The 15,091-nt window shown below is 44.8% G+C and overlaps 1 protein-coding gene across 3 annotated transcripts in view; it reads left to right on the top strand.

Moving 5' to 3' along the window:
• Window positions 1-12,102, top strand: part of LOC139048636 (uncharacterized) — a 101,051-nt gene extending 88,949 nt beyond the window's left edge. For 2 of the 3 annotated variants that reach the window (XM_070523087.1, XM_070523088.1), the window contains exons 3-5: window positions 835-953; window positions 3,964-4,033; window positions 11,034-12,102. In XM_070523087.1, the coding sequence (XP_070379188.1) occupies window positions 835-953; window positions 3,964-4,033; window positions 11,034-11,144 (300 nt within the window). In that variant the 3' untranslated portion in view covers window positions 11,145-12,102. The remainder of the gene's footprint in view (window positions 1-834; window positions 954-3,963; window positions 4,034-11,033) is intronic. The other variant, XM_070523089.1, reaches the window with a different exon arrangement.
• The last annotated feature ends 2,989 nt before the right edge of the window (window positions 12,103-15,091 follow it).

Genomic DNA, 15,091 nt, shown 5'->3' with positions numbered 1-15,091 from the left:
TCGGCACACACACTTGTACACATCGCAGATCGCTTTCAAGATGAGGCCATCCATATGGCATACGCAGCAGTTGCCAATACTGGCAGGCCCGAGTCCCAATTTGACCTCGGCCGAGCTTGACGGTCAGATTTGCGGAACCAGGCGTTTTCTGGGTTTGTACCTGGAGTAGCAAAGCTATCGCGCTAAAAGCCACTGGATGGTGGCATCAAAAGGAAGCCAAAAATCGCTTTGTGTGGCTTGCTTACGGTAGTGAAACAGTTTGAAAAGTGACCTGTGAATATCCAACTTCTATTAAACGAGAAGAAAGGGGGTTAACCAAGGGACCCGATTTTTATTAGCCCTATCATAAGATGCCAACAAACACTTACACCAAGGACAACATAGGGAAATTACTTGTGCTTAATATAATGAAATAAATTGCCCACCTGCGGCAAGTTGTTTTTTCATCCACTTTAATTTCCATTAATTTATCATTTCTTTATTTCATTTATTAAGCATGAGTAATTTCCCCTATGTTGTCCCTGGTGTCAGTGTTTGCTGGCTTCTTATATGACAACTTCTATTAAGTGCTACCAGACTTGGATGTGACGAATTACATGTAATTAAATACATTTCTTTATAATTTTCTAATTTAACAATAATTTGGTCACTCGGTAACACTCACTGTAATTGAGTTACTTTTTTCACTAAGCAGTTGCATGTAGCCACTTACATTTTTGATGAAGCAAGCGCTGACAGGCGACGCAGCTTGGAACACTTAATTGGCTCGAACTAGCAAGAGGAATAAAACCATGTGCATGGGGTTACCTCCGACCCACAATCTGCCTCCTGCAGGTACACCTGGATCACCTGAACATGTCACACTTGCATGTTAGCGCACTTCTCTCGGAAATCCGACCTCGGAGCTTTTTTACAGCGCAGCTCTTAGGCGCCAGTTCCCGCATTCAGCATTGGTGAGCCTCAGCATTGTCCCTCAGTGTAACTCAACAAACAAGCACAGTGTAGGATGAAAGAGTGAATGCGGAGCACAGCGGGGGATTAAAGACGGCGATTTCAAAGAGAGTGTGAGAAAGAGGGTGCAGTGGAACCATAAGGTGGAAAGGTGGAAGGAGGAGGGTGGGGCAAAAGTGTGAGAAGAAAAGCGTAGTGCCGTGAAAGACAGGCTCTGTGGCGACAACTGCTCCAAGAAGAGTAGTGCACCATCGTCTGTTCAGTGATGGGATGAACCGAGTGTATCCACTGATACCATATATGGAAACGAAGTGCTGCATGAGCAGCACTTTGTCTGCGGCAGCTGCTGTGAATCGCACCCACACGTCACCCATGTGCTGCCTCTCATGATCTCTCAATTAGCGAGGCAATCACGCCACACTTCGCTTCATATGTTCATTTGCAGTGTGCCGCACGAGACATTGTCCACGCCAGACGATATATAGCGCTATAAAAACACGTACAGAGCTACGCTCAAATTCTTCATCAGGGAGTACCGTAATTGTTGAATTGTTTCTTATAATAAATTGCTCTCACTCTATCCTGGAAGCACATTTAAGCTGCCTTCATAGGCAGAAAGGGCTGCTGCTCAATTCTTCGCTTAGTGCCGTCTATGACTTCTCTAATACAGACAAATATTTTAGCTAATAAATTCATAAGTTTCTACCTGTTTGATATTACGTGACTCAAATAAACATATTTTCGTGATTGGAGCACACAAACAATATTTCTACGGCTGAATACTATGCAGCTTCATATTAAATTCCATTACAGATATGGCCAGATTTTCAAGATTTGCTTTGCTAGTGTCCGTTACAATTTGTCGTTTAAGTCTAAATGGCTGACAAGTGGAGGGTGCCCAAACAGGAGGTCCGCCAGATGTTAGACAACAAGTTGAAACGTCACTTCTATGGCTCCGCTTTAAACGTTGACGCAAGAAAATCATGTCTGATCAATTTTTCTGTTTTTCATTGGCACTATAGGCAGCACCTTCCCCAACAATTAAGTGCTGCACTTTATCGAGAACCCAGACCTGGAGCATCACGGGATTGAGTTACTACAATCTTTTGAGCAAGTCATTGTATGTTATTATGCAGTGCTCTTTAGCAGGCATGTGGAGCGAGTTTTCAGTTTCCTTGCAGATATCTTCACAATAAAAACTAGGGAAAATTGCTGAACAAAATTTTGACAAGCAATTCTTGTAAAAATAATGTTTGAAGCTTTTCGGAGACCACATTGAAAGAGCCAAGCCGCCTTGTTCTATTTACTGTATTTGTCCAGCGTTAAAGTATAGAGCTAAGTAACAGTAAAGTAATCCATTACTATTTAGTAATTGCTTGATTGCTTTAGTGGGGCAGTAATTCGCAACTGTAATCAATTACATAATCAAACGAAATAATTGTGATCAGTTATGTTTTTCTGTAGTGTTTGCATCACACTTCAGAACATGACAATGTTTTGCATATGTACCAGTTTATTTCATAGCCTCAGAGATAGCGGTTTCATGCCTCAGTTCCGGAACCTACAATTTTCGTGTAGGGTAATGGTACCACCTGGCAAAAGGTAGGAGTAGATCCGAAGATTAATCCATGCAGAGGACTGAGGTAATTGCGCCATTTTGATAAAAACACAGTTTCCTGCGCTAGACTGTGCCAAACATAGAAATTTCACTTAAATTGCACCACGCTGCGCCAGAACAGCTTTGGAATGTGTGCTCCGGCAGTGGCTGCAAACAGCAAGTGGATTCATTCTCCAGAAGAGAGTGCAGCCATTGACATTACACACACTGTGCTAGGGCACCTCCTGCAGTTCCTCGCAATTTTCACGCTTATAACACCAGATTGTCGGTGCTTCCGGCAAGGGGCCGGTGCACTTGCGGCCACTCCCGACTGTTGTTGCTGCTGTCAGAACAGCCAGGACGGCTGTACTTGGAGTGTGCTAGAATATGGATGTCAATTAGGACAAACAGGGATAGCCGATATTCTAATTGACATTAAGAAAAAGAAATGGAGCTGGGCAGGTAATGTAATACGTAGACTAGATAACCTGTGGACCATTATGATTACAGAATGGGTGCCAAGAGAAAGGAAGTGCAGTCGAGGCCGCCGGAAAACTAGGTGGAGTGATAAAATTAAAAAATTCACAGGCGCTAGTTGGAATCGCTTGGTGCAGGACAGGTGTAATTGGAGATTGCAGGGGAAGCCTTCGTCCTGCAGTGGACATAATATAGGCTGATGATGATGGTGGTGTTGAGAATATGGTCGAGTGGCTGGAGCAATGCAATTCTCTCTATTTAAGGTACAAAACAATGAAAAGTAGGCTGAGGGCTCTGCTAGCTAACTAGATATGAGGGAGGTGTGTGCTACACCGTATTGAGCGGGCTGGCATCTGCCCCCAGGATTGGTATAACATAAATCTATTCCAATATGTTGTTCTGCCCCTGTGGGCAGAACAACAGATTGCTTTAAATTGCTACCAGAATTGCTTCAGAATTACTTTGCGCAGTCCCACCCCTGTATAGCAAGGCCATTGCAAGTACTTACAAAGGCTTCTACTTTCTTTGAAATGTGGGTTTTGCATTCCCAGCAAAATTAAGACAGTTGTATCCAAATGTGACATAATTTGCGTCGCAAGCATGTAGAACTCGCGCGGTCAATTGAAAAAGCTTTAAACGCTAGTTTCATGACCATTTTTTTTTTCTACATGCACTAGAAATTTCTGCACTGTAAATTTGATTTTATTGCCATTATTCTGTGTCTTCTTTTTAGCATTTAGCCACATATACTGCCATTGTGTTGTATGAAATGTTTTGTGAATTATTCCTTGAGTGAAAATCTACAAAGCTATGTATACCTTGGTGAGCAGTGTTTTTCAAAGTGACAATCTAAGTTTCTCGAAGCAGGCATGGGTTGCATCATGTGACATGTTTCCAGCGGTGTTCTGAGGTGGCTTGTAACCACTTTTGCTTTGTAGGCTTCCTCTGCCGTCGAAGATGCAGAAAGGAGGACACGCAATTCATTGGCTTCCTGCCAGTCAGTTACAGGTTAGTCACCAGTGGTATACATGTCTTTCTCACAGGTCATAGTACATTGATCTACATTCTTATTCTAAAAGCTTTAAAAGATGTTGCACTTGGTGCTGCTTTGTGTTTCTTCAAATTGGATGGCAAGGTTGTATTTTTGGGCCACATCATTCAATTAAAAAAGGAAAATGGTTGCTGTCATTTCTTGGCTAGGCTTTTTGTTTTCTGCAAGCATCTAAGCAACTCCACGTTTGTGTGGCAACTCACTTCTATGGCATTGAGGTACTCATAAAATGGTTCAGCTTTTATGGACAAACAAGGAAGCTAAGAAAACAATCTTATTGCGATTATAAAGAGAGAACAAAAGGCTGTCAGTACAAAATCTTTTAACTATTTGAGAAATGATATGCAGGTCACTTTACGTTGCAAAAAGCAGCAGGCCTTTTCACAGGAGTGTCAACATATGGTTGCTATTTACGATTGGCAAAAACCACCACAGTTTCTCTGACCCCCATGATATCATCTATTGTTGCATCTTTAACTCCTTACGCTGTTGATTATTGCACAATGTGACCGTTTGTGGTAATAGATACCTTTGTGTTATTTTATTTTATTATTACTTGCTATTTTGCTGATCTTGCAAAATGTTCCCTAGGTTGTCCATATTAGTTTTGTCTTCTCTGCTTTCAGCATTAGAGTTTTTGTGCAGTGACAGTTGCAAGCATGTATCCCATCTCCAGACTCGCAAACATTTTGTCATGTGACACGAGACACTCGATATGTTCATGTACCGCAGTTAAAAGGGCATTCCACATCCGCCACCATGGCTTGAGTGGCCCTGGCTATCAACACTCCCAAGGCTAAATCTATGACACGTGCGTGAATGCTCAATGAAGTGGACCGTGTGTCAGCCACCTTGGTAGCTTAATCGTGCAGCTTTGGACACATACCGTTCAGCTCTTACAGCAGGTTGTCTTTGCTTCTATTTTCCTCGAGATTTCTGCATTTCAGTTAAAAGAACGGTTAACTTGGTGTACGTTTTTTTTTGCTTCATTCTGTGTCTACTTCATGCGTATTTGTAATTAAACAAAATCAAGCCCCTTGCTTCACTTTAATCTTCTGAGTCTTCGCCTCACATATGTAGTGTAGTGTGTCCTGATGATGTGCAGATGCAATGAAAAGTGATAGGCATGATGCTGAAAAGAATGACAGTTTTGGAGATCTGTCGCTGTGGACATAGAGTAGGTATGCCTTCATGAAACAGAAACTCTGTCACAGCCCCGCATAATACTCATTTCTCATTCTTTTCTTTTTTATTTTGCTGTTGCTCCGGCTTTATACCTGTAACGAAAAGCTGTTTCAAGAGCACTGAACATCTTCCCTTGGCTGAGACATAGATGTCTAGCATTTTGTGAAATTTATTCTATGTATGCCCGAAAGTAGCACCTAAAATAGTTATAAATAAGTAATATAAACTGTCGAAGTACTCTTGACCTTGGCTCAGGGTTGGCAACCACTAATTTATTTGTTTAATCAACAGCCTTTAAGTATAGCAGCTTGAAAACGTGGGCACCATATTGGAAGGGGATATGACGGATGTCCCAGGATAATGCACACAAAAGTACATGTTGCTGGGCTAGTCATTTCTTATTACTCAGTAGACCATAAGAAATTATGGTCGGTTAACATAAACAAGGAAGGATGGAAGGGGACAAGAGAACATGAGCTTTCACCAAAAAGTAAGCACAGGGCACATTTGCCTACACACTGCAATTCGCATTGGTGCAAACCACGATTGGACAAGATACAGATTAGAAAAAGCAGGGACACCACAGCATGTGAATTGTTAAGAGGCTTATCACAATAAATAACGAGGTTCATCATGTATTAGCAATACTTCAGTTTTACTTTTGCATGCAGGAAGAGTTTTTTTGACAGTCGGCTGTGATTGGGTGTGACACAATTGAAGCTTTTCGTTGTGCATTTAGCTGCATATATATGTTAGACTGTAATACGGAATAGAATGAACAGTCGAAAGTTGGCGCGCCCCTTGTCCCCTTCCTTCCTTGTTTGCGCTCAACAACTATAATTTCTTTTGGTCTGCTGAATAATGCACACATGCTGACATGGGTGTTATTCCTGGGTCCTGGAAGCATATCACTCACTCAATGCCTCCAGGTTGTGATGTGACCACTAGTATTTATTAATGTTCTGGGCTCTGTGCCATTTCTGGATAGTGGTAGTGGCGGCACTCTAAAGGGAAGCCTTCTTTGCCTCTTGCTCTGGGTGTGGCATGCAGTCTTATCTTGCCAAGTAGATGCACCGAGGATTTCACACGAGTACCGTCGCATTTATGCTTGGGCGAAGGAAAGTACAGTAAAACCTCGTTAATTCAAACGTATTTGGCTGCACATTGCCTAATTCAGACAACTTTCAGAGCTTGGCGAGTGAGGAGCACCGCAAATTTGCCATGCAAGAGAGCAAAAACTGCCAGCGCCCAGCTGAAATGAAACGGCGGAGTCCATATCGGTATAGTCATCAGCGGAAATCGTACGTGAATGACAGCAGTGCCGGAAGGCTTCATGCTTATTTCTGCCTTTAAAGCCTGTATTCTTGCATTTACAGCCTTGTATAACACGGCGTTGGCCGTGTGCTTTCATAAGTGCATAGTTGCCTTCCATAATCGCGACGATAGCGGTTGCAGTTTCTTCTACAGCGGTTGCAGTTAACGGAACTTTGTTTTGGCTCGGTACGTGTGTAGGCTGCGTACCTAAATACTGCATAGTCGCCATCCATGATCGCGTCGATAGCGACCGCGGGTTTGTCTGCATTTGTTGCAGTGAATGGTAGTTTCATTCTGACTAGGTGCAATGCGTTCGAGGATGAAAAGCACTGGCTATATTGCAGTGGATGGACGATCTGTTAGCGATCAGTTCACTAGCGAGAAAATAATCTGGATGTGCTTGTGGAAGTGAAAAGTGTGTCGCAAATGAAGGCACATGCCGCAGCCGTGCCGCGAAGAAAGTTGCAGGCCCTTGATTGCTGCTGCGAGAGCCAACGAGTCAGGAGCTGAGAATTACAGCTTCCACACTGCTATTGTGCAAAATAGAAAAATTATTTGCTCATTCATTCCCTAAATAAAAGCCTTGATGTAGTGAGCAATTGCTAACTGTTCTCTGGATACTGTCGATAATTCGAGATACGGTTAACTCCGACATTTTTTTCAGTCCTGTGAAATCCAAATTAACGAGGTTTTACTGTACCAGCACAGTGCGTTTATTCGATAACATTGTGTTGCTCACATTGAGAGAAACGTAGGGGAGGGAAAGTAGTGTGGCGATAAAGGTTTTTTTGTTTCAACTGCTTTATGACCCTGTGCTTCAATACCATACTGGTGTTTGATAGTAGGATTTGAACAGGATCCACCAGCACAATAGTCTGATCCTCTGCCCACCATGCCACACTCATTGGGATTGGCCCACTTTACCTAATGGTGATGGTTAGGACATTTGTCCATTGTTTGTACGTTGTGAGGCCAGAAATGACTCTTGACAAGTGATAACAAAACAAAAAAGAAATCATTGCACGCAAGTTACAAAAATGCAAGTAGATAGCTATAGTGCATGAGACAGTTTAGCAAGACGAATAAAGCTCGAGCTCAGAACGAAAGGAAGAAAATGCCACAGATCTTGGAATCTATATTGTCACGTGGTAGTGACGGTCAAAAACACAGTAGCAAAACTGTGAATGGCAAAACTAACCCTTTATTGGGCGAACCTGTGCCCAGAAAAACGGGCTACGCCTAAAGCAGAATGATAGCAGCGAACACAGTGAGCAATTGGTGAAAATCTCATCAGCAGGTCAAGCACATCGGCTTTTATACACGATTTGAATGTTCTAAAGTAATCGCTGGTGCCCATGTGCCACGTATAGTATATGCAATCGGATTACACAAGGTTTGGTGACAACAGACAGCAAATAGAACAATCAGTAACGTTAGAGAAACTTCCGATACATGCGGGCACATCCTGCGCTGAGCGATAACATTTGTTAGACGGTGAAAAGCAGTCGCCCAATAAAGATACAAAGTACACGTGTCAATATACAGCGAAGCTAGAGTGACCTAGAATTGGAAAGTGCCCTGAACGAGCTTCCAAATGTGAGGCCAAACAACCGTAACTCCGTTGGGGGCACTGCGATCGGTAGCACTCGCACGACGTGGTGCAGAGGTAGAATGCTTCCCATGCAAAAGACCGCGGTTCGAATCTCAGCAAGGGGTAGTGTGTTTCTCTTTTTTTTAATGCTTCATGCGTTGATGTTTATATTATTTATACTGCTGCTTAATACTCGCTTCCGTTGCTATGTAATGCAAGAAAGAGTGAAGCATAATGTGTAAGAATAACAATAAAATTAAATTTTTATAACATTGAACAGTAATTTTTGCGGCGCCACCTCACGGGAATGAACAAAACTATCTCAACCAAAGCATGGCCTTCGAGACCTGTACGCATACACAAGCCTGCCGGTGCTGGCTCAAGAGGCTCCGCTTGCTTCGCTGCCTGTGCTTTCCGAAGCCATCGACGCAAAAGGGAAACGGGCTGTAGTAGCCAACGCTCGGTGACCGCGAAATGGTGCAGGTTCGAATACTGCATGTGCTGTGTCAACGCGCGTACTCATACACTGAATGCACCCCAAGAAAGAAGTTTCCCATTGCTTATGGTATGCAAGAAGCATGCACTCTGGTAAATATTTTGAAAAGTCAAAGTATTATACCAATAAAGAAGGCTGTTCAAGAAGGGTAGTCCTTGTTGTTGAATAATTAAACGTGCCTCTACGCACAAATCTCATTTACGTGCACTTCGCTCATGCACACCACCATGTCCACTGTTTTTTTTACAATTGGCAAGAATGAAAGCACAGGCACAATATCACTTCTTTAGCGGTATTCGAACTGCGCCATTTTGCGGTCACCGAACGTCGGCTAACACAGCTCGTTTCCCTTTTGCGCTGATGGCTTCGGAAAGCACAGCCAGCGAAGCAAGTGGAGCCTGTCAAGCCGGCGTCGGCAGGCTTGTATATGCGTACAGGGCTCGGAGGCTATGCTTTGATTTGGATAGTTTTATTCATTCCCGTGAAGTGGTGCTGCTAAAATTACCGCTCAGTGTAAAAAAATTTTATTTTGTTGTTATTGCTTCATATTATGCTTCACTCTTTCTTGCATTACATAGCAATAGCTGCAAGTATTAAGCAGCAGTATAAATAATATAAACATCAGCACATGAAGTAATAAAAGAGAGAAAAACACTACCCCTTGCTGAGATTTGAACCCCGGTCTTTTGCGTGGGAAGCAGACATTCTACCTCTGCACCACGCCGCATGAGTGCTACCGATCGCAGCACCCCCAACGGCGTTACAATTTTTTGGCTTCACTTTGAATGCATTGAAAGAGCGCCCGTTCTGGACATTCTCCATGTTTTAGTACACTCTAGCGAAGCCTTCCGTGAGTGCATGAAGAGCCGAAACATGAGTACACTCGTGCACACACACACAAGCGTGGATGCACACAAATTGTACCGAGCCTTTTGTTAAGCGGAGTTGCCGACTACTAGCGAGTCCATTCAAATCCATTCTATCTACAAGAACCATGCAGCCACGGATGTGCGAAGCTGAGCTTTCTGGTTCTTTTTTTTTATTTCCCCCTCACAGCCAGCGCCGCAGATGCTCAAAGGCAAGCATCATGTGGCGGTGCTGCAAGGAACCCAGTGGTGCGCGTGCTCCGCTACAATTAGTTGGCCTAGTCAGCAAGGGCACAGCGAGGCCACAGCACACACAGTCGTAAAACCCACCGTTATTCGTAAAGAAAAGCTTCGCATTCAAATAATCGTGAACATCCTGAGCACTTGATGTCGAAAAGCAGGGGAATGTCATCTCGCAGTTTTTGATGTGACCATTAGAAGGATGGCAGGTGGATTTTTGTGTTCTTACTCCCGGAGGCAAGCCGAGGTGCCAGAACAGACTGACATTGACACATGGCTGCACTACCCTGTGCAGCATCTAGCCATGTCAGTATGGCCAGCCTAAGTGGCCTGCACCTTTGGCACCCTCATCCCAGAGAGACATCATGCACAATGCCCCTCAACAGGTGGACCGGAAGGGCTTCCTTGATACAGGCCCACGGCAGGAACACCTTCTGGCAGAAGCTTTTAGACCGGTATAGTGCATGCATCTGCGGGTCTGCCAGCTTTACAGCTCAAGTTTTCTTGCATCTTGGCTGTTTCACACACCTGCCCGAGTCACCTGCCCTTGGCTTGGCTTCACTTTTCTTTTTTTCCGCAAACAGAGTCCACAAATCTAGATACAGACTAAAAATTACTGAAACGCTGCCCATTCAAGTCGATTCACCACACCAGTGTACTACCTGTGGAATCGGCGCAGGCCCTTGTGTAACTTGTAGCATTTCTTCGCCATCACTGGCATACTAGTATTGTCATTGTTGTCAAGCCGTCTTTGTTTTCATGCTCTCACTTTACCATTGTTACATGCACAATTGCTCACACACCTTACACGGACAAGTAAGGCCATCTAGTAACACTTTGCACTATTCCAAATGATACTAGATAGCCAGCTCCCTGCACAGTGGTTCTCGTAACATTGTTTTCCACAGAGCATGAGATCTGCATAGTTTCTTCCTTTATTAGTTTTGGTACAAAGGTGATAATGTTTTAAAGGCTTTGTGACATGAGCAACATTGGCACTGTGTGCACCTAGGACAGAGTCATCACTACAAAATTATGGAGCAGATACCAAAGAATGCCCTGTTAATGTGGGTATAAAATAAACTTTAGGGTTTCGAGCCTTCATAAAGGCAAGTGAAGTGCAGAATGCAGCCCTTGACTAGTGGAAGCCTCTTGTCTTTAGTACACACTTAGGTTTTCGGCAGCTCTTCTTTATTTGAAGATTTCTCGTCTCAGTGGACGAACGCCTGTATCTGTCTGTAACTGTCTGGCCTCTCTCCTTCCAGCACAAGATAAAGGACACCGTGCTAGTGACCAGGATGCAGTGCGGAAGTTGGCACGTCTTGCAGCGGTCGAACTCATCTTTCCCAGAGACATCTCCACCCAGTGTAGCGTGAAAATGGCCTCAAAGGCTGCCAGCTGTTTTGTCAGAACTCTGTCCAAGTCAGTGCAGTGCAGTGGGTGAATGGCATTCCTCTTAAGAGGTACTTGAAACGGAGAGCAGATCTCAGCTGTGTGCCTGTGTGCCACGCCATTACAACAGACCCAAGTGCCTAAGTGACTGTGCAGTTCTGCTGCTGTGAGAACCAAGGTTGCGCGCTTGATTTCCGGCCATGACAACTGCATTCTGCTAGGGAGCACAAAGCAAGAATGCTTATTCATCATATAGTCATCGCAGGCAGTAAACTGAGTGATTGGATGTTTATCAAGGACGATGGTGCAGAACTTGTCCAGGGAATCGGAAGGCATAGTCAGAGGAGCCATAGACCCTTAGCACACCTGTTTCTCTCCTCAGCATATGCTAGAAGTGTGTGCACTGCAGTTACAGGAGCCTGTTGGATGTGACCTTGCCGTGTAGTCAGGGGGCTTGCCAAGTTTACCAGTTGCAGATGACTGAGCATAGTGCTGCCAAGTGGGATGGTGCTATATCAGTGGCAGATGTGTATTAGTGAGGCCACAGGTGGTGAGGCTACAAGTCGTGGAAAGCCCATATTATGATTGCTGCCATCAAATGGTGTAGGAGTTTTCAGTTACCGTGCAGCAGAAGACACACCAGCATCTCGCATACAATTGGGCCACATGATGAGATTGTAGGGTCACGTGACCCAATGTATGGCTTGGACCCCAAATGCCCAGCAAACATGGCAGAATCATAACTAAGTTGTGTACTCCAGACGCAGTGCAGATCATTACACCCGGTGATTGACTCTATATCAAGTTATTCTATTTCTGGCCTGCCAGCATCATTTCTTAGTTGAAGCTACAAGTTTATAACCTTGGGACAGTAAGCGTGGATGACCAGCACACCGAGTGCGAGCTTCACAATGATTAAACATTGTATTTGGTAGCCTTGAATCATTGTGAAGTTCTGGTGCATCTTGTTATGCATTCCTTTGTTTCACGACTGTCATTCTTGTGGTGCACAAGACACAGTCGCCTTTCTTTTGTTTCTCATCAGCAGGCTTCCCAGCTGACCTGATGTCCACATAATGGTATTACATGTGTCAACATAAATAAGCCTCATGTAAACACTCCTCACAAGCTTTATATTTTATTTTGTTTAGAAAGTGAATATCTTTGGTATTCAAATCAACATTTGAAGTCTTTTTTAATAATTACATTTATTTGATTGCAGATTTCGCTGTTTGAGCACCCCTAAAATTAGTTGTCACAAAGTTTAAGAGCAGCGGCATTTAGTTGTAACTGAGATTTGTTTCATTTGTGCTTCCCACACGTCGAGCCATTGCATGTGCTGCTGCAGCCAAACTTAATTATGACAATATTCAGGTGGCCAAGAAAATTCCATTACAGTTGAACCCACTTTTAACGATACCGGTTTTAACTAGTATATATCGGTTAGAATGACCGGTTAGAATGACTGCACCGTCAACTTCTGTCGGTAAAATAGCTCACTTACTACAATGCCCCCATGCCGCATTATCGGCTACAACGATGAAGTCTGCCTACTCGGTGTCCGTGCCGAAAGGTAAGCGAATGCGAAATCTCTGAAAAGAAAGAACAGAAATTCAAGCCGCTGCACGTTACCGCGTGCTGTTTTCATACCTTCTCCACACCGCCAGCCCAATATCACCTAAATTACTGAGCACTCTAGGTGGTGTTGGCCAGCCTCGCGCGTCTCTCCCCTGTCGCCCTTCCACCCCTTCGAACACGAATGAGCTGCTCCCATAGCTCTACGCTGCCCCACCCTTTGAAACACAACGGAAAGCGCCAAATTCACTGACTTGATGTCAGTGAAGTTCTGGGAGCAGCGCTGGGTGCTGCTCCCAGATTGCTTGTTGGCCCCTTATGCTGTTCAGTTCTGCCAATGGCTTAAAGGGCCCCTCACCAGGTCCCATAGAAAGTTTTGGTTATGTGCTGGAAGTTGTTACGTGTCCTCTTGGGAGCGTTCAGCCGTGAAAATGTTTCAAATCGGCTCGTTAATAGCCGAGATACAAATATTTCAGTGCCATGAACCCATGATTTCAGAAGGCGAGCTCCACTACATAGTGAAGCACTCTCCACTCACCCCGTCCATCTTACGCAAGCAAAATTCCTTCCCTGTGTTCTCCCACGCCGGACCTCGAGCGCGCGGGCTGTTATGATTGTCTTGTTTCACGCAGTGCATGACTGTGAGCACTGTGCACAAGGATACGTGACTAGCAGTATAATTCAGTGCTACATGAATACTGAGGCAGACAAGTGGGTCACAGAGCATGATAACACGCTGGAACATAAGAAAATGGCATAGTTTCGGTACCTGCGCATGTGACTGCATGACCGTGAGAACAAAAAGACAAAGCAAAAGTACATCTCTCTTGCTTCTGTGCGAAGTAAAACAGAAAACACAGACATTCCGTTTATGTGTTTTATTAATTTTCTAAACTTCAATTCGTCAATTGAAGCAGCAGATCACAGAAATAACAGATGTTGCCTTGAAAAATTCTCGAAGTCGCGTGTCACCACAAGCGACATCACACTGCGGACACAAGTACGTCGCTGTCTGGCTTGGAGCGCAGTAACCTCGACGGAAAGGGAAAACGGTGTACAGATTGAAATTTCAGGCCTTTCCTTAGCGCGTAGCGATGCAATTCTTTGCAAACACGATTATTGGCGTGCATTGTATGCTCTGCGCTTGTCAGCTGAAAATGGCTAGACCTGGTGAGGGGCCCTTTAAAGGCCAACTGCGACAGAATTTTCGACCGCGTAAGAAGCCCAGTTTCGGATACTTTGGACATGCAGCAGCCTCTGTGCAAAAACTTGTGCTTGAAATACAGGTCAATGGGACATAAAGAGCTCGCAAAATGACCGAAACTGAGGAAAACGCCATAATCGCCCGGCAAAAGTGACATATAGTGAAGAATGTGGAGAAAACCAGCACCTGTGCTGTCTGCTTCCCCAGGCCACCTTGAGAGGAGGCTATGGTTTGTATTCCATTCCAGTGTATCAGTGAACAGGTCCAGTATGTCTGCTAGCCACAGAGTTGGTATGTGCACTTTGTTAGCTGATTTGTGCACTGCGACAATGTCGTGGCGCAACCACGATTTTCTCGTCGAAGTATTACCTGTGTCCAGCCGGTTTTCTCTATCTGGTTGTCTACGTCAACAGCAGGCCTCAATGTGTTCTGCCTCCGCTCAAAGAAGAGCGCATTGGGGTGGCGAAGCTAAAGGTGCTGTATAGTCCGGCTTAACGCGGACGCGATCTACACGTGGCACAGTTACGCTACATCGGCAAAAATTCATCGCACTGCATTCTAGTGTGGCTGGCGTGAGAATAGAACATGTCCTGTCGCACACTGGAGCAGCTGGAACAGGGTGCATCGCACGCTAGCTTGGCTGACCAGCAGCATGCTGTTTGGGTTCAGTGAAGCAAGTGTGTTGCATTTGCACCTTTGACAAACAAAGAAGAGCTCACTTGCCCGCTAGCGCTGCGGCAACACCTGATCGCCGTGCTGCTGCAGGTCACATTTAAAGCGCAGGATAAAATTTTAGCGAACTTACCATCTCTGGCATGACAGATCCAACTTCACCAGCTGCTGCCTGGTACGCTGGAAGCGCTGGACTTGACCAATCTAGGGAGCCTACATGCAAGCAAAAGCACTGTTACCGTGTGGGCTCCCTAGACCGATCAGGCAACTACCAGAGTCTGTAGTAAAGGGTGATAAGTAGCTGAGACTTTTAACAGCCTGGCTGGAGGGGCTCGGTGCTAAGTGCGTAAACTCGTGCCCAGACAGGCCGGACTGCGGCCATAGTGAAGCTGCACCTATTTGGTTCTGGCGGCCTTGCATTCCTGCATGGTTTGCCTCCGCATCTAAACCATGGCTGCCGTGTCGCGTTCTTGACAGATG

The sequence above is a fragment of the Dermacentor albipictus genome, chromosome 8 (genome assembly GCF_038994185.2).
Source record: "Dermacentor albipictus isolate Rhodes 1998 colony chromosome 8, USDA_Dalb.pri_finalv2, whole genome shotgun sequence".
In the NCBI taxonomy this organism is placed as follows: Eukaryota; Metazoa; Arthropoda; class Arachnida; order Ixodida; family Ixodidae; genus Dermacentor; species Dermacentor albipictus.
This window is presented reverse-complemented; position numbering and strand designations above follow the sequence as displayed.